The sequence below is a fragment of the Ailuropoda melanoleuca genome, chromosome 2 (genome assembly GCF_002007445.2).
Source record: "Ailuropoda melanoleuca isolate Jingjing chromosome 2, ASM200744v2, whole genome shotgun sequence".
Classification (NCBI taxonomy): Eukaryota; Metazoa; Chordata; class Mammalia; order Carnivora; family Ursidae; genus Ailuropoda; species Ailuropoda melanoleuca.
The window spans coordinates 78525946-78548572 of record NC_048219.1 but is presented as its reverse complement, the minus strand read 5'-3'; the positions used below and the strand labels follow the sequence as shown (position 1 = coordinate 78548572).

Here is a 22627-nt window from a genome sequence, read left to right as displayed (position 1 = left end):
CTCGGCTGTCTACCCCCATGTGATTTGGGGCTTTGTCACTTCACCCTCCCGAGCCTCAGTTTCCTAATCTGCAAAGTGGGCATCATCACAGCCCCTGTCCTGGGGTCACTGGGGGAATCAAATAAGCGAGGGCTCACAAAGTCCTGGGGCCAGGGCCTGGCACACAGTGAGCCTTCACATGCTGGCGCTGCTCACATCCTCCCTGCGGCGGAGCAGAGCGCATGGCCCATCGCCTTCGCTTGGGGGCGCTTGTGTTTCCCACAGAGACTGCCCAGCGGGGGAGCCATGCAGGGCCTTGGGACAGGACTGGCCGGCATGTCCCCTCCCCTGCAGCTGCAGTCCCAGAGAACCCACACCTCCGAAGGTGAATTGAGGGGCACAGGGCAAAGATGTTCTAAAGCCAGGGCCCAGAGTACAGAGGCTCCATTACAACGCAGTGTATGTGCAGGGACATTGGGGTTTAGGGGAGTCTGGGAGATTCAGGGCCCAAGCCCACGAGCCTCTCTCCGTTCGGATCTAGTTAAATATTGACAGCCCAGAGAGCACGCTGCCAGGGAAGATGGAAGGCTCTGATGACCACGGAAACAGGGGAGCCCTTGCCCAAAGGATCCCCCGTCATCTTGGCAAAAGCCAGAGAGGAGCTGGGATGGGGTGGGGGTGGAGAAGGAGTGACCTGCCAAGGACATGGGGATATGAAGAAGGCCTTGGCCCAAGGGATGAGAGCTGGGCAGCTCCTGCGGTCAGGTGTTTATTGAGTACTTTCCAATTGGCCCAGCCCCGTTTTAAGCTCTAGAGGAGGGTCCAGAAGAGCAAAGGACACGGCCCTGCCCTCAAGAAGCAAGAATCTAGTTGGCAACACAAGCCCCACCCTTCACGAAACATTAAAGAAGCAACAAGGGATTTTGCAGGGCTGTTTGTCATACATGAAAAATGAGCAGTGGCTTCAGACATCTCGGAAAACGAGGAGGCTGGAGTAGATGGTTCTTCTTTTAATTAAGTTTGTTGTTGTGTTTTAACTTTTTATTATGGAAAATCTCAAGCATATACAAAAGTAGGGAGGGGTCAGTGAAGCCCCATGAACCTACCCACCTGCCTTCATCTCGTTCCTGGAGTATTTTAAGGCAAATTCCAGAGATGGGTCATTTTGCCCATCAATTCTTCAATATGCATGGACCCTATGATATTTGAGGTTTCTTCTAGCTCCGACCTGGCGTGAGTGCATGGGTGGTGGTGAATGTCTGAGTATTTCTCTGGAGGCGTGAGGGGGAAGTGATGTGTTCATTTGGGGTGGGGAATGCTATTTTACACACACACACACACACACACGGGCACACGCACGTACAACCAGCAGCCCCAAGGACCACCCGTAACACCACCCCAAGACTATCATTCCTGTTCCTTGTGGACCGCAGCCCAGGCAGGACTGGCTGGAATGGCTTGGATGTAAGGGTCCCAGAAGAGGCAGAGCCTAAAAGAGAAGCAGGGAAATATCCATTTCTTCAGCAACTCTGTGATGACCCCACCACCTGACAGGCAGTGTGGTGGGCGCTGAGGGAGCAGAGGTGGCCCGGGGCCAGCAGAGCCCCTGCTGTCACGGGCTAGCATGGGGAGACAGGGAAGGGGTGAGGGCAGAGGGCAGACAGGCTGGTACGTCCCGGGAGAGGGCCCTTCTAGGGTGTCACGCTGACAGGCATCTCACCACAAGTGGAGGCTAAGAAAGAGAGAGAGAGAGGCAACAGCTCTGAGACACAGAGGCTAACGACAGAGGCCAGAGAGGCCAGGCTCCTTCCCTTCCAGGCAGACGAGGAAGGCCAGGAAGCTCCTGAGAGCCGGGGGGGTGGCCTCCTCACCCTTTTCTGCCCCAGCCGCCTCGAGTGGGGTCAGGCAAGACAGAGCCCAGCCTGCAGCTCATTTCCACCTTCCAGAGCAAAAGAAACACTTCAAGGCTCAGCAGACCCAGAAGCGCTGAGCCGGGGGCTGGCCGTGTGTAAGATGCCAAAGGACTCTTCTGGGTTTTCCACAGCTCGGCAGAAACATGAACTTGGCCGCCGGCCCCGGAGCAGGATTTTAAGTGCCTGAGATGAGGTTAGAGGTAATAGCTAAGTGTCTTGGGGGACCCAGGGATTTAGTCCCGCTACAGGCTCAAGGGGAAACCTGCCACAGAAATGAAGACTGGATCTCGTCTGACATCGCAGCCGTCCCTCCGCACAGCCCACCGCCTGTCCGTGTGGCGCCAGCGCTGAGGTGACGCACAGTGGACAGACGAGGTTCACAAGGCACCTGTGTTCTCCCACACCTGGGGCCTGCTGGGGACAAGAGCACAAGGCAGGAGTGGGACAGGGACCACCAGCACAGACCAAAGGACATGGGGAGCCACAGCATGACTTAGGAGCTCCGAGGAGGGCTGTCGCGCCGGCAGAGGGACAGCCAGACTCTGCGGCTCCCACGGCAGAACCGGGACTTACAGGGACAAGTTACAGGTAAACTGACAACGTGAGGAGTCCCACCGTGACCCAGATTGTTTCTTACAGAAGGATGACTAAACTCTCAGGTATAGTTGCGTTACGACTCGTTATGCGTAATTATAGAATTATAACTAGTTTTATATGTGTGGATAACTGTAGTTTACATACATGTGCTAACTATAAACTATATATACAACGAGTTATAATGAAGGTCACCTCACAGTTTATAAAGAGCTTTTACAGACGTGACTTTCCTCACAACCCTGTGAGGGGGCTCGTTCTATGCCAGTCGCCATATGAGTAAACTGAGGAAGCTCGTGGTTGCCTGAGGTCTTAGCTGAGTAGGAAGAACAAGGACTGAAGCAAAGGTCTGTCTGCCTCCAAAGCCTGTGCAGGGGAGGTCCCCAGACGGTGGGGAAGGCCACCGTGGGGAGGACTCCCGTGCCACCCTGAGACTCTGAGACAGGGGGGACGAAGAGCCATTCTGATAAGGCCTACTGGAAGCGGGAGGACATCTCCCGGTCCGTAGAGGGTGGGGTGGGTCAGGAGGGGAGAGGCAGCACTGGACAGTACAGGGTAGAGGGGAGGGGCCACTGGAGCCGATTCAGTTTACCCTCCGGGCAGTGTGGCCTTGCTGGGATGAGTGGGGACACCCGACGTCTATATATAGGATCCAGGGGCCACATCGCTTAGCCCCTCAACGTGTTGGGGCCTGGGGCTAAGGCTCCTGTCAGCCCTGCAGTGCTCGCGTCTTGCCCACTCCCCTCGGGCCTGTCACTGCTTCTACCACCGTCCCAGGTGCAGCTACACGAGAACGAGACACACTAGCAGAAGCCAGCACGATCTCCAGAGAAGGTCCCCAAGACTTTTTCTGCCTTACCACCTCGCCACCCCAGCTTCTGCTCCCAGCTCCCAGTCCCTCCGCGGACTTTGACCTCATTGCTCTGACCCCGTCCCCATGGGTGGCGCCATCTGGTGTCTGACCCTGGCCACACCCCCACCTTGGCGATACAGACCTTCTGGGCCCTTCCTTCCCTCTCCCAGAATCTCGCCCACGCCTTCTACAATATGTGCCCGCTCTGGCACTCACCAAAGGCTTGTCATGGCCTGTCATGCTCCACTTCGTAGTTAAGGCAGCTCCTATCTGTCCAGGGTGGCAGAAGGCCGAGAAGCTGCCCCAGAGAGAAGGACTGCTGTAAGGAACATATGGAGAGAGAGAAGCAGATGGTGCGGGCCTGCGGGACGAGGGCTCTGAGGGAGAACCGGGGCTGGACCAGACATGTGTGCTGCTCCTCATGGCTCCTTCTTGTCAACCTCTCCTCCCGAGCGTGCGGAGGGGGTAAATGGGGACAAGTGTCCTGGGGGCTGAGGCTGGGGAGAATGGCTGAGCAGGGCCCTGTTTCCAGAAGAACATGTCAGTCGAGATCGAGGCTGGGACTTTGGACACACCAGTGTGACTCGTGGCCCCTGGGTGCCTCAGACCAGGGCCTGTGTGCCCTCTCCAGTCCCAGGGCCGGGTCCAGTCGGGGCGGGGGCGTTTCACCATCTCCGGGGCCCCAGCCCTTCCACTTTTTCCTTCTGAAAGATGCGTGACCTTGCAGACCACCCTGGGAGTGAGCCCAGTCAGAGCACAGGGAATGCTGAGGGGGCGTATAGGCAGTATCCCCAGAAATAACCAAATCCCAGTTTTCGTTTGAATATTTTCCCATTGACAGGAGACCAGCAGTGAATGTGATTACATCTCCTTTCCTGGTTTTTACACGAAGGTGGCTAGCTGGCTGGTTGGCACCGTTCCTGTCTAGTTACAACATTGGGTTGCTGTCTTCATTTTGCCGTCTGCTTATCCTCTCCATACTCGCCCGTGCTGCTGTGTCTTTCCCGGGAGCCACGAGAGCAAAAGGGATTGTGTCTGTACAGGAAGCAAGCTCCGTGCAGCACTGGGACATGACTTCAGTGGTGGCCTCTCTTGATAACATGGCAGCTCCATGGTCTTTGCTGCCCTCTTGCCTGTCACAATACAGACAGACTTGGGGACAAAGTGACCCCATGAGGGTCTTCGAGGAGGAGACTGGGAAGTGGAGGTCTCCTCCAGAGGCTGAACCCATGAGGGATAAGCTGTTGATTTCAGTCATGATTAACCTCAGCATTTCATTTTTTCACTTCTGGAAACTCCATTTGGTTCTTTTCCATGTGCTTCTGATGATTTCCGATAGTGTCCTGTCGCCCGCTTGTCTTTGCGATTCCATCCTTTATTTCATAAAACCGTTCCGTACATAACTCTTCCGTGTCCGTCAGCTTCAGTGTCTGAAGTTCTTGGGGGCTGGGGGGAGGAGTACCTCCATCTATTATTGGTTTCTCTCTGTTGACCCTCATTCACGGTTGCTTGCTTCTTTACGATTTATTTTCTTAAGCAAACTCATATTTACATGACCTTAATCTGTAGGAATCCTGAAGGCCAGGGTTAAGGGTGTTTTCCTCTGGACTGGACTTAAATCGGGTTTTCCCAGAAGCCAGGTAGCTCGACTGTCCTGGGAGCACTTTAGCCCCCGTGCGGGGCCTGGCTTCACTTGAAGACCCTGAGAGCTCCTTTCCTGCTGTTGGCCCAAGGTTCAGGGTCCCACGACAGGTCCCAGTGCACCAGCTGCTGTCCGCGCATGCGCTCAGAGCAACCGTGTTCTTCCTTCCACTTACTGCTCCCTCCTCCCAGCTGTGATTCCCCCTGGGGTTTGTCCCGTGTTATCGGGGGTAACATGGATTTCCCTACTGCACGTGAACCCAGCAATGCATCAGAAAGTAGATTTTCTTCCGGATTTAGATGTTGTGCAGCAGGAGGGTTCCCTGATGATGTCGTCTGCTAGAGTCAGCAGTTCCATCGCTAAATCTGTTTCTAGTTCGCTCGTTCAACAATATCCTGAGTGCACATCAGGTACCAGGCGTGGTTCTGCGTCCTGAGCGTGTGGCCTCTCCCCTTCTGGCGCTTGCCATCTGATTCCAGAAGGAGCAGTCCCAGGGGTCCAGTCCGGTCCATGGGAGAAACACCAGAGTGGCCGCTTTGGTTCTTAGTCACTCTGAACTCTCGCCTCCCTACTAGGCATCATGCCGCACGCCAGGCACCAGGGACGCAGAGACAGAGAGCCCTGTGCTCAGACCGCGCCCACGGAAATGGGGAAATCAGCCATTTCCCGGGGTGTGTTTCTGCGCGGAGGAGTAAACGTTCTGATGGAGGTGGAAAGACAGAGGAATGAGTGATACTCTGTTGGGGGGGGGAGCTGCTAAGGGAGGTGACATTTGAACAACATCTGGAAAGAGAAGTAGCTGTTGCCTGGGAAAGAGAGAGAGAGAGAGAATCCTTTCCAGCAGAGGGAAGGGCCTGGCGAAAGGCTTGTGGTCACTGAGGAGCCCGCCGCACATGGGAGCACAGGCAAGTTCAGGGAGCAGGAGTGTAGACAGCGGGCCGAAGGGACCGGTGGGAGCTCGGCTGCAGGTGCGCACAGAGCTTGCCCGAGGGACCCCCTAGGTTCCTCCCTTCTGTCCACCCTCACACTGAGCCCAGGACCAACCAAGTCTAGCAGGTTTATAAATTTCCTCAACGCAGCCTCCCTGCCCCTCCTCCCCAGCCCCACTGCCCCTGCTCTGGCTCAAGACTCCCCCTTCCCCGCCAGGACAGGTTCCGTAGCCTCTTTGCTGCTTTCCCCTGCCTCTGCCCACATCGTCATCCAGCCCATCCTCCACTGGGCGCTCAGGCGATCTTCCAAAGACGGACATTTGATCCCGTCCCTCCCCCACTTAGAATCCTTCACCAGGTCCCGCAGCTTTCAGGAGAAAGTTCAGAGTCCTCGGATTCACCCACAAGGACCTTCCTGTGACCGCTTCTCTGGCCTCGTCCCCCATCTGCCCCTTCCTGCGGCCAGTAATTTCTTCTATTCCTTGGGCAAGCCCTACTGCCTCACAGCTCAAGAAGTCAGCCCGGGCCACCACCTCTGGGAGGTCCTCAGCCACCTCACCCCTCCCCAAGCCTGATGGAGAGCCCCCTCCTTCTTGCTCACACAGGAGCCAGGACATTCTTCGTGTAGCATTAGGACATTGAACCACCATTGTGACTCACTTGTCTGTCCCCCACTGAGATCGTAAGCTCAGGGGACATGCCTGTCTATTTAGCTTTGAATGCCTAGCAGGAGCAAAGGGAGGGACACAGGGTAAACACCCAGCATGCGTTTGATGAATCCATCAATCCAGAGGGGTGGGGGCGGAAACACGTGGGCCCTGCAGGTTTGGGTGTGTATGGAGGAAACACAAGGCGCGGGGCCGTCTGAAGTCCCATGAGGCTGATCTGGAACGCTGGCTTGGCCAAGCAGATGACCCCACACGTGCTACTCAGCCTCTCCCAGCTGCAGTCTCCTCAAAAATGGGGCTAATGATACTTCGTAGCGTTGTTAGGAAGATCGAATGGTGCATATTGACGTTAATAAAAATAGACTATTAGTGAATCGTTACTGCGATTGTTATTAGGTCCTCCTGCTCTGAGCCTCAGTTCTCCCCTCCGGGTCCACCGTCAGATGGGGTCTTCAGAGGAACCTAACCCATGGGTTCCAAACGCCAACCCATCCTTTTGACTCCTTGGCTCACCACTGGGGCCACTTTGCGGGTGAACCCAGGAGAGTGCCTGGCTGCAGGGACACGACCAGAGACATGGGTTGATTTTTTAGGGGGATAGGGGGTGAGAGGAGAGAGCTATGTGGTAGAAAGGAAAAAATGACATGAGGCTTTCATTTGATTTTGCAAGTCCCCCTCCTTGAGTATTGATAGCACAGGGCTAAAGTCACTTGTAGGGGTATGGCTAGGCTGCAGCCGCGGATGCAGTCAGCGCTGAAGGGCCCCCCCCTTGCTCTCTAACCAGACTTCCACCTGCCATGTTGGCTTCTCAGGGACCATGGCTTTGGGCTATAGGGACTAGTAGTTGTGTGTAAGGACTCTGGAATTTACGATACCTGGTTCTGCCACTGGCTAGCCAAGTGACCTTGGGCATATTACTTAACCACTCTGTGCTTCAGTTTCCTCATCAGGAAAATGGGCATAATAATTGCATTTTTTCTTAGGATTGCTGGAAGGAGCAAATGAGATCATGTATTTGCAGCACCTGACATGACATAAGAGCTTAAAAAAAAGAAAAGAAAAGTNAATTGCATTTTTTCTTAGGATTGCTGGAAGGAGCAAATGAGATCATGTATTTGCAGCACCTGACATGACATAGAGCTTAAAAAAAAGAAAAGAAAAGAAAAGAAAAGAAAAGAAAAGAAAAGAAAAGAAAAGAAAAGAAAAAAGTTACAGCAGTCCTACTCCACGGGAGGGGATCTGGACATGAAAGGAGGCTGACCAGAGGTTTGTCAAAGGATGAACTCATCAGCCAGGCTGGTGTTTTACTGTCCTCCAGGGCAGTCTGCCTTTGTCTTTTGCCCTGGACGAGGTGACCACAGGGGTCTGAGTCCCTGGAACTCACCGTGGTGCCCAGCCAGCTCTGAGAAGGCGTCTCCCCACCCTGACCCCACTCATCACAGGGCAGCTTCCATCTCCCATCTGCATCCCCAATCCCAAGGGTTGGGAAACAGAGGAGGAAGCCGAGTTCAGGGGCCTCCCAGTGCAGAAGGTGGGTGCAGGAGTGGGTGGGGACGCCCCGCCCTTGCAGAAACGCATCAAGGACAAGTCTCCTTGACCGAGCTCCCAGCAGCTGGGCCTGAATGGTCAATGTCTGGCCTCCAGGAAAGAAGGAACTCCCCGCCAGATGCACGGCCTCACCCCTGCCTGAGAGGCAGTCGGAATCAGACCAGGGAGCTTGGCTTGCACTTATCTCTCAGCACCTGGAGGAGGAAGTGAAGGCAGCAATTAATTGTACAAGGCGGGTGGTTTGTGCAGCTTAAGTTCAGATAAAAAGTTTAATTATCCCTAAACCCTAATACAAATTAATTAGCCTTCTATATTAGGAGGGTAAGCTTCCCTGCTCTTGCCACAGCCCAGACATGACTGCGGATTACCGAGGATGTGCTGGGAGAGAGGGGTGGACAGAGAGGCACCCAGTGCCCGAGCCCCTCCCTCTCCCACCCTGGGTCAGGGGCAGAGAGCTGCCTCACACTGGCCCCAGGTGAGGTCTGGGTGTGAGTCCTAAGTCTGGAGAGAACCATAGCTCCTCTGTCCCTGGGAGTCCTCTCCAGGAGGGGCTTTCTTGTCCCTTCCTTTCCTCCACTCTCAGAGCCTGGATGAGGGGTGGGGGAAGGGAGGCCTTATTTGCATGAGAAAGGAAGACAAAAAGGAAATAAGGCTAAGGCTTGAATTTTTTTTTCTAGGCCATGACATTTTCTTTTTTTCTTTTCTCACCCCTTTCTTTCCTCAAAATTCCACATAGAAAATAGGCCATAGATGCCATTAGGACTTAGAACATCACTGTCAGCTTCTGCACCTCAGAACTCCAGCCCAGGTGGGACCCAGGAGGCCCTGGGGCCAAGGCCGCTGCCCATCCCCGTTACTGTGGTGGGTCGCAATTAGCTGCTCTTTAGTGAGTGTTTACTGTGTAACAAGCATATAGTCTTTGCAACAACATTGCAAGGTGTGTTTTATTCATTAACTCGCACATTCTACCAACATTTATTAAAGTTTGAACAGGGGAAGGACATGCTTGGGTTTGCATTGTAAGAATGTGGTTGTCAGGAAATTTAAAGGCAACAAGAGTGGAAGTGAGAATTGGGGAAGGAGGCTTTCGCTGACACCCAGTTTAGAAGCCCCGGTGGTCTGGGCCCTGGATTTGTTGAATAAACATCAGTAAGGTTCTTCCTATGTGCCGGATTGAGCATTTTCCAAATCGGGCCTCACTAATCCCTCACAACAACCCTGTGAAGTGTAGGTACTATGACTGCATCAGTCCCAGGAGCCGTGGTCAGAGACGTTAAGTGACTCAAAGTCGCCCAACTAACAAGTGGCAGAGCCAGGATTTGCCTCAGAGTCCACACTCTTAACTGCTACTGAGGCAGCAAAGGCAGAGAAATGGGTGAGCTCTGGATGACTCCCCAGAGCCCTTCCCCAGGACCATCCTGGCCCCATCCCCCCACGCCCCCCAAGGAGCTGGATGTGAAGGACAGAGCAGGACACTGGGAACAGACCGACCTGGGCTTTAACCCAACCAGTTCTTCCCCTCACTCCTTGAGGACCTGAAACACTTCGCTGTCCTCTCTGGACATGGGCTCCACATCCCTAAGGATGGGGTTACTGTGAGACCCACGGATGCAGATAAAGTTCCCCACACAGGCTCCCCTACATTATTCCCATCTGCTTCTCCATTCCCCCTCCCCTCTCTTCAGGCCAAACGTTCCTGGTCCTTTGATTGTTTCCCCTATGAGAGGACTTCCAGACAATTCACCATCCCAACCTCCCTTCTCTGGACGTGATCTGCTTAATCAATGTCCTATAGGCTATATAATGCCCAGACCTCCACAGAGCAGCCTAGAAGTGGTCTGTCCCAAAGGGCAAGTACAAGCATCTACTCCCTCTTTCTGGGCACTGTGCTCCCATCAGTCCAGCCTACGGTGACATTAACAGCTGTATTATGCTGGTGGCTGTGTGGAAATTAAATTTCCCTGGTGATTTTTTTTTTAAGATTTTATTTATTTATTTGACAGAGATAGCCAGCGAGAGAGGGAACACAAGCAGAGGGAGTGGGAGAGGAAGAAGCAGGCTCCCAGTGGAAGAGCCTGATATGGGGCTCGATCCCAGAACACTGGGATCACGCCCTGAGCCAAAGGCAGACGCTTAACGACTGCGCCACCCAGGCGCCTCCTCCCTGGTGATTTTTAACACGGATGGCTTTTAAGCTGGTTTTTCCCATCAGCTATACAAGTCATTGATTATTTGAATCAAAATGCTGGTGTTGTCATTCATCTTTGTTAAAATTAATCTGGCTGGTTTCACCCGTGATTACAACCTGTTAAAATCCTTTTGACTCCAAAAGACCTCAATTCATAGCAGCGCTGTCATTTAGAAATTTGAAGAGCTTGCTTAAAAATAATCAGCAGCAGACAGGGAAAGGCAGACAGCGTGTGATTTCGCTTAAATGTGGAATCTAAAAGACAAAACAAACGAACAATCAAAACACAACAGAAACAGACTCATAGATAAAGGAAACAAACTGTTGATGACCAGAGTATCTAACGGATGAAATAGGTGGGCTAGATGAAGGGGATTAAGAGGAACAGACTTCCAGTTATGAAATAAATAAGTCACGGGGATGTAATGTGCAGCACAGAGAATAATAGTCCATATCATCATAACTTGGTACGGTGTCAGATGGCCACCCCGCTTATCACGGGGATCATTGCATAATGGACAAAAGTATCGAATCTCTATGATGCATGCCTGAAACTAATAGGCTAGTATTTGTCAGCTATACTGCAGTAAAGGAAATTAACTTTAAAAATAATGATAATCAGCAGTCCCAGGATCAACACCATCACCGTCGTCCTCGTTATCATGGGATCCGAGTGGAAGAAGGTTAAAACAGAAACGGGAATTGCTTGGCACGCAGAGTCCAAAGAAGGACTGAAGAGCTAAGCCACAGGGAAGGCTACCGTAAAGCTGGCCCTCGGAATTAGGGCAGGAACTCAGACTCCATCAGACTCCCTTTTCCACTTCTCACCTCTTTCTTGGTGTCAGCCTGCTCCCTCTCGGACCACAGCCTGGCGTCCTCCCATGGCAGGAAGCGTGGCTGCCAACAGCTCCAGAGCTGTACTGGTTACAGCGCCAGCCCTCTGTGATGACATTGATCTTGTCTCAAAGGTAACACTCCAGGGGCAGGAAGGCGTTGCCAGTATGAGTAGCCAGCTGGAGAAATGCAAATCAAAACCACAGTGAGATACCACTTCCCACCCACCGCGACGGCTAGAATCGAAAGACAAATAGTAACAAGTGTCGGTGAACATATGGAGGAAGTGGAACCCTAATTTAGTGCTGGTGGGAATGCAAAGTGGTGCAGCCGCTTTAGAAAACACTTTGACAGTCCCCTGCACTGTTAGACACGCAGTCACCACGTGACTCCCGGAGAAAGGAAAAAATCCTTCCACACAAAAACGCGTACGCAAATCTTCAGAGCAGAATTCATTCGTAACAGCCCCAGAGCGGAAACAACCCAAAGGCCCATCAGATGATGGGTGAAAGAGCAAACTGCGGGACATCTGCACAATGGGCTATTATTCAGCAGTAAGAAGGGTTGAAATAGTGGCCCCGCTACAACAGGGATGAAGGTTGAAGCCTTAGCACATCACGCTGAGTGAAAGAAGGCAGACACAGAAGGCCATGTATTGTAGGATTCCATCGATACGAAATGTCCAAAAGAAGGAAATCTATAGAGACAGACAGTAGTTCCGCGGTGGCCTAGGGCTGAGGGGTGAAGGGGGTGGGATGATCCCCCACTGCTTAATGGGGGTGGGGTTTTTTGTGGGGAGGAGGTGATGAAAATGTTCTAAAATTAGACTGTCGTGTTGGTAGCACAACACGGGAAATGCACTAAAAAATAGTGAATTGTGGGTGCCTGGGTGCCTCAGTCGGTTAAGCGTCTGCCTCGACTCAGGTCATGATCCCAGGGTTCTGGGATCCAGCCCTGCATGGGGCTCCCTGCTCAGTGGGGAGTCAGCTTCTCCCTCTCCTTCTGCCCCTCCCCCCTGCTTGTGCATGCGCTTTCTCTCTCAAATAAATAAAGAAAATCTTTAAAAAATATATTGACTTGTATGATTTAAATGGATGAATTGTATGATCTGTAGGTTATATGTCAGTCAAGCTGTTACCAATGAATCCAGGAGAGGGGCTCGTGGCCCAGTGGGAGTTGGAGGCCTCTTTCTGGACTTGTTAACCATGCCTGGTGGGAGCAGGGGCAGAGGGGGAGCTTTGTAAGAATACAGCAGCTCCTCGGGAAACAGTTTACGTCGTAACGGTGGGGAGTGCACAGATCCTAGATGGGCAGGCCATTAGCAGACAAAACAAGGGGTGCCCACCGCACTGGTTATTTATAGAGAATTTACATTTACCCAGAGACCGCATTAAGTGCCTCTTCTGAACCATCTCATTAATTATTCCAACAACCCTGTAAGTTAGGTATATAAAACCTACTTTTTATTGGTAGAGGCTGCACTTAAATAACTTTCCCAAGGTCACTTAACCAGTAAGTAATATGGGGCCAGGGATCAACCTGGGACCTGTCTCCAGTCTCCTCTCTCAATCATTAGGCCATGCTGCCTCCCTCTGGCTTTACATAAGTTGCTGAGAAATTCTGGAACACACCACTGGAGACCGAGCTTTCCATCCATTCTTTATTTCATTTACTTATTCACCCTTTCACTAGAGGAGACCCTTCTACCACGAAAGCCGGGAACTTCCTTCGCCGGCATAGGACCGCTTGTTGGTCATCTTTGGAAAGTGCCAGAAGACTGGAGGTGTCTGTTCAGCCCCTCCTGACCACACTGCCATCCACACCCATTCCTCCAGCTTGTCAAGGGTACAAAGAACTGGGACAAGAACGCCTCTTGTGAAGATCACGGCGCCGCAGTCCCTTGGTCCACCAGCCAGCGAACCCTCCCAAAACAAGAAATAAGGCTCATTTGGCAAGACGCGTGCCTCGTGAGCAGTACGGCTTATTTTCCCAGTGTTCGCAAGCTGTCCACTTAATACCTGCTCTCTTCTGCCAGCCGTTTGATGGCAGAATCGATGGGTGCCAAGCCTGTTGGTTGGTGGCTTCTCAGGCTTCCTTTCCCTCGTCTTCAAAAATATCAACACAGCGGTTTTTGGCCTCCAGTCTCTCGGTATTTCTGCACCATGCCACGGTTTCTGCGACGATGGGCTATGTTCTACAACTCCATCTGTTCACCCCTCCTGTCTCCTGGGGCGGGATCCAGGTGCGCCTGTGAGGTGCCTCCGCCGAAGACAGCTGCGCACTCGCCCGCTCTCCCCTCCCCTCCCTGGAGCTCCGCATCCTTTCCCCCCACATTTGTCGCAGCCTCTCCAAGATAAAGCCTGTTCTTCTGGGTGCAGAAGGCAGAGAGCGCACGGGAGTGGAGTTGCCCTGCTTTCACTCTATCGTCTGTCACCAGCAGACCATCTGTGCCAGCAGTGGGCGCGGCTCTACTCCTCCTTCTTTCTTCCACCTTTCTGTGTCCTTAGCATTTTTCACCAGCCTCCATCACCCCAGAATATAGCCTTTCTGACACTGTGCTTCCATACACCTGCCACGCTTCAGTTCCACCCATGGCCGTGAGCTTGATGTCCACCTTTCAGTCACATACCCGAAAATCCCAGCTAACATCATTCGCCTCTGGGGGTAGCCCCCTTCCTTCGTCATCTGGATTAGCTGAATGCAGGACGATCCACTGTGTTTTTAGAGTGGATTCCCAGCCACGGAGACCACGGTTTCCGGACGCCTGGACCAAAGCCATGGTGTGAATGTTTATGGGGCTGCACGTGTGACAAGGGGATCGTGGTCCAGGTTGCTCGTTCTCGCTGCCCTTGACAGACAAGGAGGCTGAGGCCCAAAGTCACATTCCCTCACGGTCATGCAGTGATTTGAGGCTGAGCTGGCCAGGGCTTGAACCCAGGTCGCCTGAGTCCGGAAGCCAGGTCCTTGACCACACCGCTGGAGGGCCCTACTGAGGAGCACGGCAGAGGTGAGCCTCAGGTCAGTGTTCCCAGAAAGAGTGGCCTCAGGCTTTCGTGTCCGTGGTGTGACAGGGACAGCTTGAAGCCCAGACAAAGGGCCAAGACACCGAGGGAGAAGGAAGAGCGTTAGCAAAAGAGAAGCCTAATTCACGGGGTGTCAAGAGGCTTAAATGAGGTCACTCATTCACTCTCCAAATATGTGTCAGCGGCTGGCATATCATCCACAGAGCCCTTAGGTGCTTAGGAGGGGAGGACGTCACACTCCTGAAAAGATCTGCCCTGTCGCCTTCCCCTTCTCTGCGTCCTCAGGACACCTGGGTCCCCTCAGGTCAAGGGACTCTGGGCCTCGCTATTCTATTCGGTGGCAGCAAGTCCTGGTTCTCCTCCAGCTGCTTCTGCTCCAAACACTCAAAGGGCCTGGGGAGGGGGGAAGATGGTGTTTCTGGCTTTGGCCAAAGGAGTCATCACAGCTCTTTGCCTAATAAAGCCTTTAATTTATCTCAATAAAGAAGAGGCTAAATGCTTAACCACTGTGGAGAGTACCTTATTGATTGGAGGAGAGAGGCTCTGGCCTGCCTGCCGGGGGCTGAGCCCAAGCCAGGTCCAGCTGGTCCCCAGGGGGCGGCTGCCAGGGTGTGAAGTACTTCGGAGAGTTTCTCAGAGCTCTGAGAGCAACCGGCGCTGTCCCAAAGTGGCTGCGTGGCTTAGGGGGCTGAGTTTTAGAGCTCACGGCTGCCCTCTGAGATAGTGTGGTTGGTAGAAAAGAGACGAAAGCAAGAGGAATGGGTTTTAATCCCAGCCTCTCCCCCAGCGTGGGCAGTCCCCCTGCCTGGGAGCTTCACTTCCCACATCTGCACAGTGGGGCTGAGGACACAAAGTTCCCAGGGTCCGTGGAGCTTGTGGGAGGTAAGCGTGCAGGAGGCCTTTGGCATTGTAAGTCTCCACGTGAACAGAGGGTGGGTTTATTGTTTGTTATTTTTATGAACATAAATGAAATTGTGCCACTTTCCTTCCCAGTACTCATCCGTGGCTGCTGGTTGCTCTTGGCACAAAATCCGCGCTCCATGGGGTGGCCTCCGCCTCCTTTCATAGCTACCCTCTGCCCCCGCCCCCCCACTGGCGGGCCTGCAGTCCTTCCCAGAGCCTCCTACACTCCCTTCTCCCTCAGGGCCTCAGCCTTTCTGTTCCCTCCGCCTGGCACGCTCTTCCCCACGTGTGTCGCATGGCCGGACCCTTGAGCTTTAGATCTCAGCTGAAATGTCAGCTCCTCAGAGACGCTGTTCCTGGCCACGCTGCCCCCGCCTGGCACAGCACCTGTCTCTCTTCTCTTCATGGAAATAACGACACGTCGGTGTGTTCCCTTGTTTATGGTCTTCCCCTTGTAGGTGATTGCCTCTGGGAACACAGGAATCTTTTCTGTTCACTCCCAGGTCAGAGTAGGCATGTAGTAGGCACTTCAAACAACTGTTGAATGAAGGGATGGATGGATGGACGGATGGATGGATAGATGGATGGATGGATGGATGGATGGATGGATGCATGGATGGATGGATGGATGCATGCATGGATTGATGGATGGATGGACGGATGGACGGACGGACGGATGGATGGACAGACGGATGGACAGATGGATGGATAGATGGATGGATGGATGGATGGATGGATGGATGGATGGATGGATGGATGGATGCATGGATGGATGCATGCATGCATGCATGGATTGATGGATGGATGGACGGATGGACGGACGGACGGATGGATGGACAGACGGATGGACAGATGGATGCATAGATGGATGGATGGATGGATGGATGGATGGATGCATGGATGGATGCATGGATGGATGGATGCATGGATGGATGCATGCATGCATGGATTGATGGATGGATGGACGGATGGATGGACGGACGGACGGACGGATGGACAGACGGATGGACAGATGGATGGATAGATGGATGGATGGATGGATGGATGGATGGATGAATAGGTGAGTGATGGGTAGGGAAGCCTGCCTTGTTTCCTCAGTGACCTCTCTTCCTCACACTTGTTTCTCTCTCTCTCTCTCTCTCTCTCTCAGATATGGAGATATGGTGCCCAAGACAATTGCAGGGAAGATTTTTGGCTCCATCTGCTCCCTGAGTGGCGTCCTGGTCATCGCCCTGCCGGTCCCGGTGATTGTTTCCAACTTCAGCCGGATTTACCACCAGAATCAGAGAGCTGATAAACGCAGGGCACAAAAGGTAAGCCTCAGCCTGGGGGGCTCAGACAGGGGCCCAGCCCTCTGCTTTGGGCCTTGGGCTGTGATCACAGTCAGGTCACCAGGCCTGGACTTCCGGGGCGTATCCCTGCCCAGACGGCCTCTGGCTTTGGAAGGTAAGGCAGCTTGGTGTCCCTTCTTACCGACCAGTGTCCTGCATTCCATCTCCAAGCCCCGGTCAGCTGCAAAGTGCAACAAGCCCTCAATCATCCAGAAGCTGACTGTCTCCCTCCTGGATGTTCTGTGCAATTTCCTTGAGCCCTGGCTTCCCCTTCAAGACCTCAGCCGCCAACACTCGGTGCCCCGGCCCCCTCCCTGTCCCTGCCAGGAGCTGACTGGGGCACGTAATTGCTCTCTGATCCCCTTTGCTAGCTGACACACAACACACAGACAGAACAGAAATTTGCTGAGGAGAAAAGCGAACGCTCTGAGAGGAGAACATTCTGAGGCCGCTGAGTTCACCTCGGGGTGTCTGGGGTTCAGGCACAAAACTGCAGTTGGTGACCAGGAGAATAGCCATTGGTCCTGAGGAAAGTTCGTGGCGATGTCCAGTAGACACTGCTTAAGAAGGCAGGGCGGTGCATGCCCGCAATCGCCCGCGGAACGAGGAAGCCTGTCTGAAGCCTGTGGTGCATTCTCAGGGCATCTGGCTAGTGAGGGTTCTTGGGTCCTGACTTTTGCCAGCTTCCTACCAGGAAAAGGGAGGGCCACGGGGGCCGTTTGCCATTTCTCTTCTGATCTGGGCTGAAATAAGTACCCTTCGGCAGCCGCTCAACGTCCAGGGGGTACGGTCAGAGCCTTTCTGGGTACAGTAAGTAGGCAGGGGAGACCTCGTTGAGAGAGTCACTTATGAGGGCTTATTGTATTCTTTCTTTCATTCATTTATTCCACAAACATTTCCTGCACCCGCACTGTGTCAGGCCCTGTGTGCAGCTGGTGGCTTCCTCCCCCCACGATCCCTGCTGCTGGCCTCCCAGTTCCAGGGGTAACACCAAATGACAGGGCTTCCTTGACTTATCAGAGGAATCCAGAATTTCAGCACATATCTGTATATGCTGTCTGAAACGAGGTCACAATGTTCATGAAACTTAGATCTGAAGCGTATGGTGATTTACATAGAATAATACTTAATAATATAGGTTATGCAATTATATAATGAATCCAGTTGGTTCCCACTTCCGACATAGCCCCTTTTGTGTGCCCTTGTGGTCGCCCCCTCAGCCTGTGCTGAGATACCTTTTGACTTGTCTTGACCTGGCTCTGTAAGGTTGCCAGCCGCCTTAGATCGATCTTCTGGCTCTGTGCTGTCCTCTCCCCGCCCCCCCCACCTCCCGCACCCATTTCCTACCTCTTCGCCCACGGTCCAGGCCTCCCCACCCCACCCTCTGCTAGCCACCCAGAAATAGAAGTCTTATCTCATTCCCTGTTCGAGTCAGCTGGCAAATGTGGACAACATCTAAATTCATTATGCTGGCCTCAAGAAAGGGCCAGGGGTCCTAGAGGGCCTCCCCAGGGGCAAGGCTGACAGATGTTTGGTTCAGCGGGTGAGGGTCAAAGGAATCCCCAGCTCACACACTGGCCTACTGCTGGGCTTTAAACTGTTCCTGCAGCTACCCTTCCCTCTGCGCCCGCACCCTGACTGACCTACCCACCTCTCAGGGCATCTCATCCCCTGCTGTTTCACCCCTGCAAAGAACGGAACAGTGGTCATTTCCACTGGGACTTTACAAAGCTCATCCTGTGTGATTACAATGCAGAAGGGATCAGCCTTGGCATGTCCCTCCTTCCAGCTGCTAAAGCTGACAGTCCCTCCCTTCTGCCTCCCTCCCCACCCTCTTCCCTCTCCCTTTGAAATCCGAGTAAATATTTACCATGTTTTCACCTCCCCTGGATACTGTCTCTCCTCAAGTTTGCTGGCTCTGTCTCTTTCACCTTGGGCTTCTNTTGGAAGGAAAAAAAAAAAAAAAAAAAAAGAAAAGAAAAAGAATATGAGACTACTGACTGCTTCCAGCACTGGGTCTGTAACCAGGAAACAGGGAAGTCAGGTACAGGAGACTTAGGGGGGTGGAGAGATGGGACAGGGAGGAGGTCAGGGAAGCTAATAGCTCTCAGTCCAGACCACACACTCAGGAGCTAGGCAGCCGCAAAGTTATGCTCCAGCCCACCGGCATCCGCTGTAAAGGGATGGCTTAAAAAGTTGTCATCCTTTCCCATCACGACTGGTTTGCTTGGGGTTGTTATAAAAACGAACTCCATGACTATTTGCTTCAGAGACTAGGTTCTCGAAGCCAATGAATTGAAGATCAACTAAGGAGGTCTAGCAGTGGACAGAGAGAAGGGAACATCTGGAGTGGGTTTGGGGGTTTTTTAGTGATTTTTATTGAGCTAAGCATAGATTCACATGGAAGTTATAAGATTATCACCACCAGGGTTCGGATGTTGATACGATCCCCGAATCCCATTCAGACTTCCCCAGTCTGACGTGTCCTCGTGTGAGGGAGTATGCATGTGTGAAGTTTGATACCATGCAGCTTCATGCGTCCATCACCTCGGTCGAGGTGCTAAACCGTTCCAGCCCCGGAAGGATTCCTCCCACCCTACCTCTACCCCTTCCCCAACCCCTGGCAACCATTTACCTGTCCTCCATTTATTCAATGTTTTCATTTCAAAAATGCTACATAAATGGATTCGTGGAGTAGGTAACCTTTGGAGGTTTTTTGGGGGGGGGTTGTTTTTTTCCATTTCACATAATTCCTGGAGATGTATCCAAGTTGTCTGTATCAACAGTCCATTCCTTTTTCCTGCTGGGCAGTATCCCATGACATGGATGTATCACGTGCCATGGACTAGAAGAACCACATTTTTGGTTATTAGAAGTAAAGCTGCTGTGAACATTCATGAACAGGTTTTTGAGTGAACGTAACTTTTCATTTCTCTGGGGTGAACGCCCAAGAGTGCAATTGGCCGTGCTCTCTTGTGGCTTTTCCATGTCTCCTTCTTTCTCCTTCTTCTGCCTCTCCCGGGGTGAGAGATGTCAATACTCATGGCCCAGATCGCACCTGGAACTGTACCCAGAGTGGAAGCATCCTCCTTCCAGACCTCCCCTCCAACCCTGGAATCTCCATCCTTCCTGAAGTTGCAACTTCCTGGGCCTTGTTCTTCCGGTTTAGAAAGTTGCCTGGCAGGCCTTGAAATTCAGGGAGAGGGCTGTTACGGAGGCAGCATTTGGCCTGAAGGTAGGGAGACCTGAGTGGAAGCCCCCCCTTCCCCCGCCAGCCCGCCGCCTTACCCTGGAGAAGCTACTTCCCTTCGTATCCTCCATTTTGTTGTCTTCAGAATTGCCTAGATGATGACCACATTCTCTTTGAACCTCTCACATTGCGCTCATGGCCAGTGGGGGAGGGAGAAGCCTGTGACCAGGGCCTTATTAATGGACTTCTGTCCAACCAGGAAGGACCGTCCTCCTTCCTGGGTCCTCAGCAGCCTGGCTTGCACCTGCTCCGTTCACAGCCCCGTGTCAGACGCCAAAGATAAAAATATGCATAAGCCAGACTCCTGGTTTTAAGGGGCTCAAAATCAAACGAGAAATCCTCCCCAAATTTCATGTGCTGGGTATGGTTCTGTAAATACATTGCAAACCTCTTTCTCCTGTGTGGGAAATGATTAAACAGTGTTGTGCATTTGATATGACAATCTGTTGCTTTAATAGAGCCCAGGGTAAGATAAGATTAAAAGAAGTGCCACAAAGGAGAACAGGAGAATCTTTCATCTCTAGAAAGTAATGAAGACAGACCCCAGATACTAGAAAGGTCTGGCTCTAAGTGGTGCAATCAAATTATATAAGGGCTGTAACGAGCTTGACACAATTGGATTTCCATATGCAGCTCTCCACACCCGGTCCTCACCCAAGGCAATAACAGCCACATCCTCAGATGATGAGCTCCGTGCTTGAATGTAGACGCATCGCTGAGGGGAGGGCTGGCGCCGTCCTGGGCCTGGGATGGAAGTTCTTGGCTCAGAGAGAAGAGGGCTGACAGGGCTTCCTGGCCATCCTTTCCCTGCTGGATTCCCCTTTCCGCTCTCACCATCTAGACAGAGCTCCTGGGCCCAAGCCCTGGCCTCTTCCCTGTATTCTGAAGCCAGGAAAGGGAGTCGAGCTGTCCCTGTGGGGCCATGCAGGGCACAGGAAACAAGAGATCTACTGTGTCCTTTGCACTTCCGTTGACAGCCTGAATCTGACTCCTGGCCCCTTTTTAGCACATGAAGCAGCCCAGCAGGACCCTGGGAAGGGGCACTTGCCCGTGCTGGGGAGAGGTAGGCAAGAAATGGAAATTGCCACAATTCCCCAAGGTCTCCTGCCCCGCTCAGAGTCCATGGCCAAGTCACCGCAGACTTTCGCAGAGGGAGGGAAGGGACTGCTCTGCCCTAGGACGGATCCGTGAGGCCCTGTGGGCTCCTCTGCTTCCCGCGAGGACCTAGCACTGGCTCTACGTCTCCAGGAGCCCAGACTCTGGCTGCATTCTTGTAAACCAGCAGGAAGCCCTTTCCCGTCCCTTCTCCCTCTTTCCTAAAGCCTCTTTCCTCTTGGGCCTCGGTCCGCGGTTGTGCTGCCGTCACAGTGACACTGATTATGGCTATTAGGAAGGAGAGGAGCAGCCAGTGTGCGTGCAGTGGGTCGGGCTTCCCCCCTGCCTCGGCGAGCTGAGACAGGTGCGCTTGCCATGAGACACCGTGCCACCCTCCTGCAGGGGAATCCGCTCCGGGCTTCCCAGGCTGGGGCCAGGGAAGTTTCCAGTCGTCCTAGTTAAAGCCAGAGTGGTGTGTGAAAATGTGTTCCATCCTCCCCTGTCTCATGCACACAGTGGGCCGCCGCATCGCACGCACGTGCACCTGCTCTTGTTCCTACAGACACACGTGGCAAGCACAGACGTGTGTTGGCCCCTCCATGCATGCATTCACTCCCCAAAACAGACATGAGATTTTAAAGACATGTATTGATCTAAAAATTACTAGGCAATGGGGATACACCCATGAACAAAACGAAAACTCCTGCCGTCACGGAATTTACATTTGGGGAGGCAGTAGCAAGGTAAAAGCAGAAACCATATACTCCCTTAGTAATGAGTGCGAAGGGCAAAACAGGGAGGAAGTGAAGACGTGTTGAAGGGCACAGATGCACACTCCTAGCTTTTCTCCTAATTAACTGATATTTGGGCACCTGCTGGATACACGGGCAGCACTGGGCCCTAGGAGAACATCGGGAGAGCTCCAACACATGCCCCTTCTTGGAGCTGGCAGTCCAGAGATGAGAAATAGTCCAGTGCGATACCGAGTCGGTAAAGGTCATGAAGCTTTTGGGAGGAGGGCAGGCTTTGATGCGTGGTACTTCTGCTCCCAGATTGCACCACGGCTGGAGAGGTGAGTGGAGACCCCCAGGAACTCTGCACAGGACCAGGCTGCACCAAGCGGGTGTGCAGAGTCTCAGACCCAGGGCCAGGGTCCGCACACAGAGAGCCGTGTCCTTCGTCAGGCATCACCTGGGAACACGGCCGCGCTGGGACGGCTTGCTGTCACTGGCTTTGCCAGGCTCGCGGTCTGGTCTCTCAGGCTTGCTCACTCTTTTTTCTTTGCCGATCGCAGAAGGCCCGCCTTGCCAGGATCCGCGTGGCCAAGACAGGCAGCTCCAACGCCTACCTGCACAGCAAGCGCAACGGACTCCTCACGGAGGCGCTGGAGCTGATGGTAGGCGCCCGCAGGGCCCGGGTTGGGCGGCGGGGAGGGGGACGGGCTTCTTTTCTCTTTCCAGGGGCACCATTACCCCCAAAGCCCCAATGTGAACCCTAAGAAGGACAGGCTTCCAGACCTTCTCCAGGGTGCACCCCTCCACGGACCTCTCCCATAGGATTCTCAGCATGACCCCTGACCAAGGTGTAGACCCAGGGCTCCCAGCCCCAAAGCTAGCCTGTTCTCTGGGGAGCCTGAAATTTGGTTCGTCCCGATTTTTCTGGTGCCCTCCCGCCTCCTGTGGAGAAATGAAGGACACGGAGAAGACGGGAGGAGCCCGCAGCGTGAGCCTCAGCCTCTCTTCTTTTCTGGGTAGGGCACCCCGGAGGAGGAGCACATGGGCAAGAGCACCTCCCTCATTGAGAGCCAGCACCATCACCTGCTGCACTGCCTGGAGAAAACCACTGTGAGCCCCAGCCCGCCGCGCCCCTTCCCACCC

At 53.3% G+C, this 22627-nt stretch overlaps 1 protein-coding gene across 4 annotated transcripts in view; it reads left to right on the top strand.

Moving 5' to 3' along the window:
- KCND3 (potassium voltage-gated channel subfamily D member 3) overlaps positions 1-22627 on the top strand; it is a 226941-nt gene that overhangs the window by 195248 nt on the left and 9066 nt on the right. For all 4 annotated transcript variants that reach the window (XR_004623354.1, XM_034654085.1, XM_034654086.1 and 1 more), the window contains exons 3-5: positions 16225-16387; positions 22045-22146; positions 22505-22594. Coding sequence is in view for 3 of the 4 variants with exons in the window: in XM_034654085.1 (XP_034509976.1) it covers positions 16225-16387; positions 22045-22146; positions 22505-22594 (355 nt within the window). In the remaining variant the exon portion in view is untranslated. The remainder of the gene's footprint in view (positions 1-16224; positions 16388-22044; positions 22147-22504; positions 22595-22627) is intronic.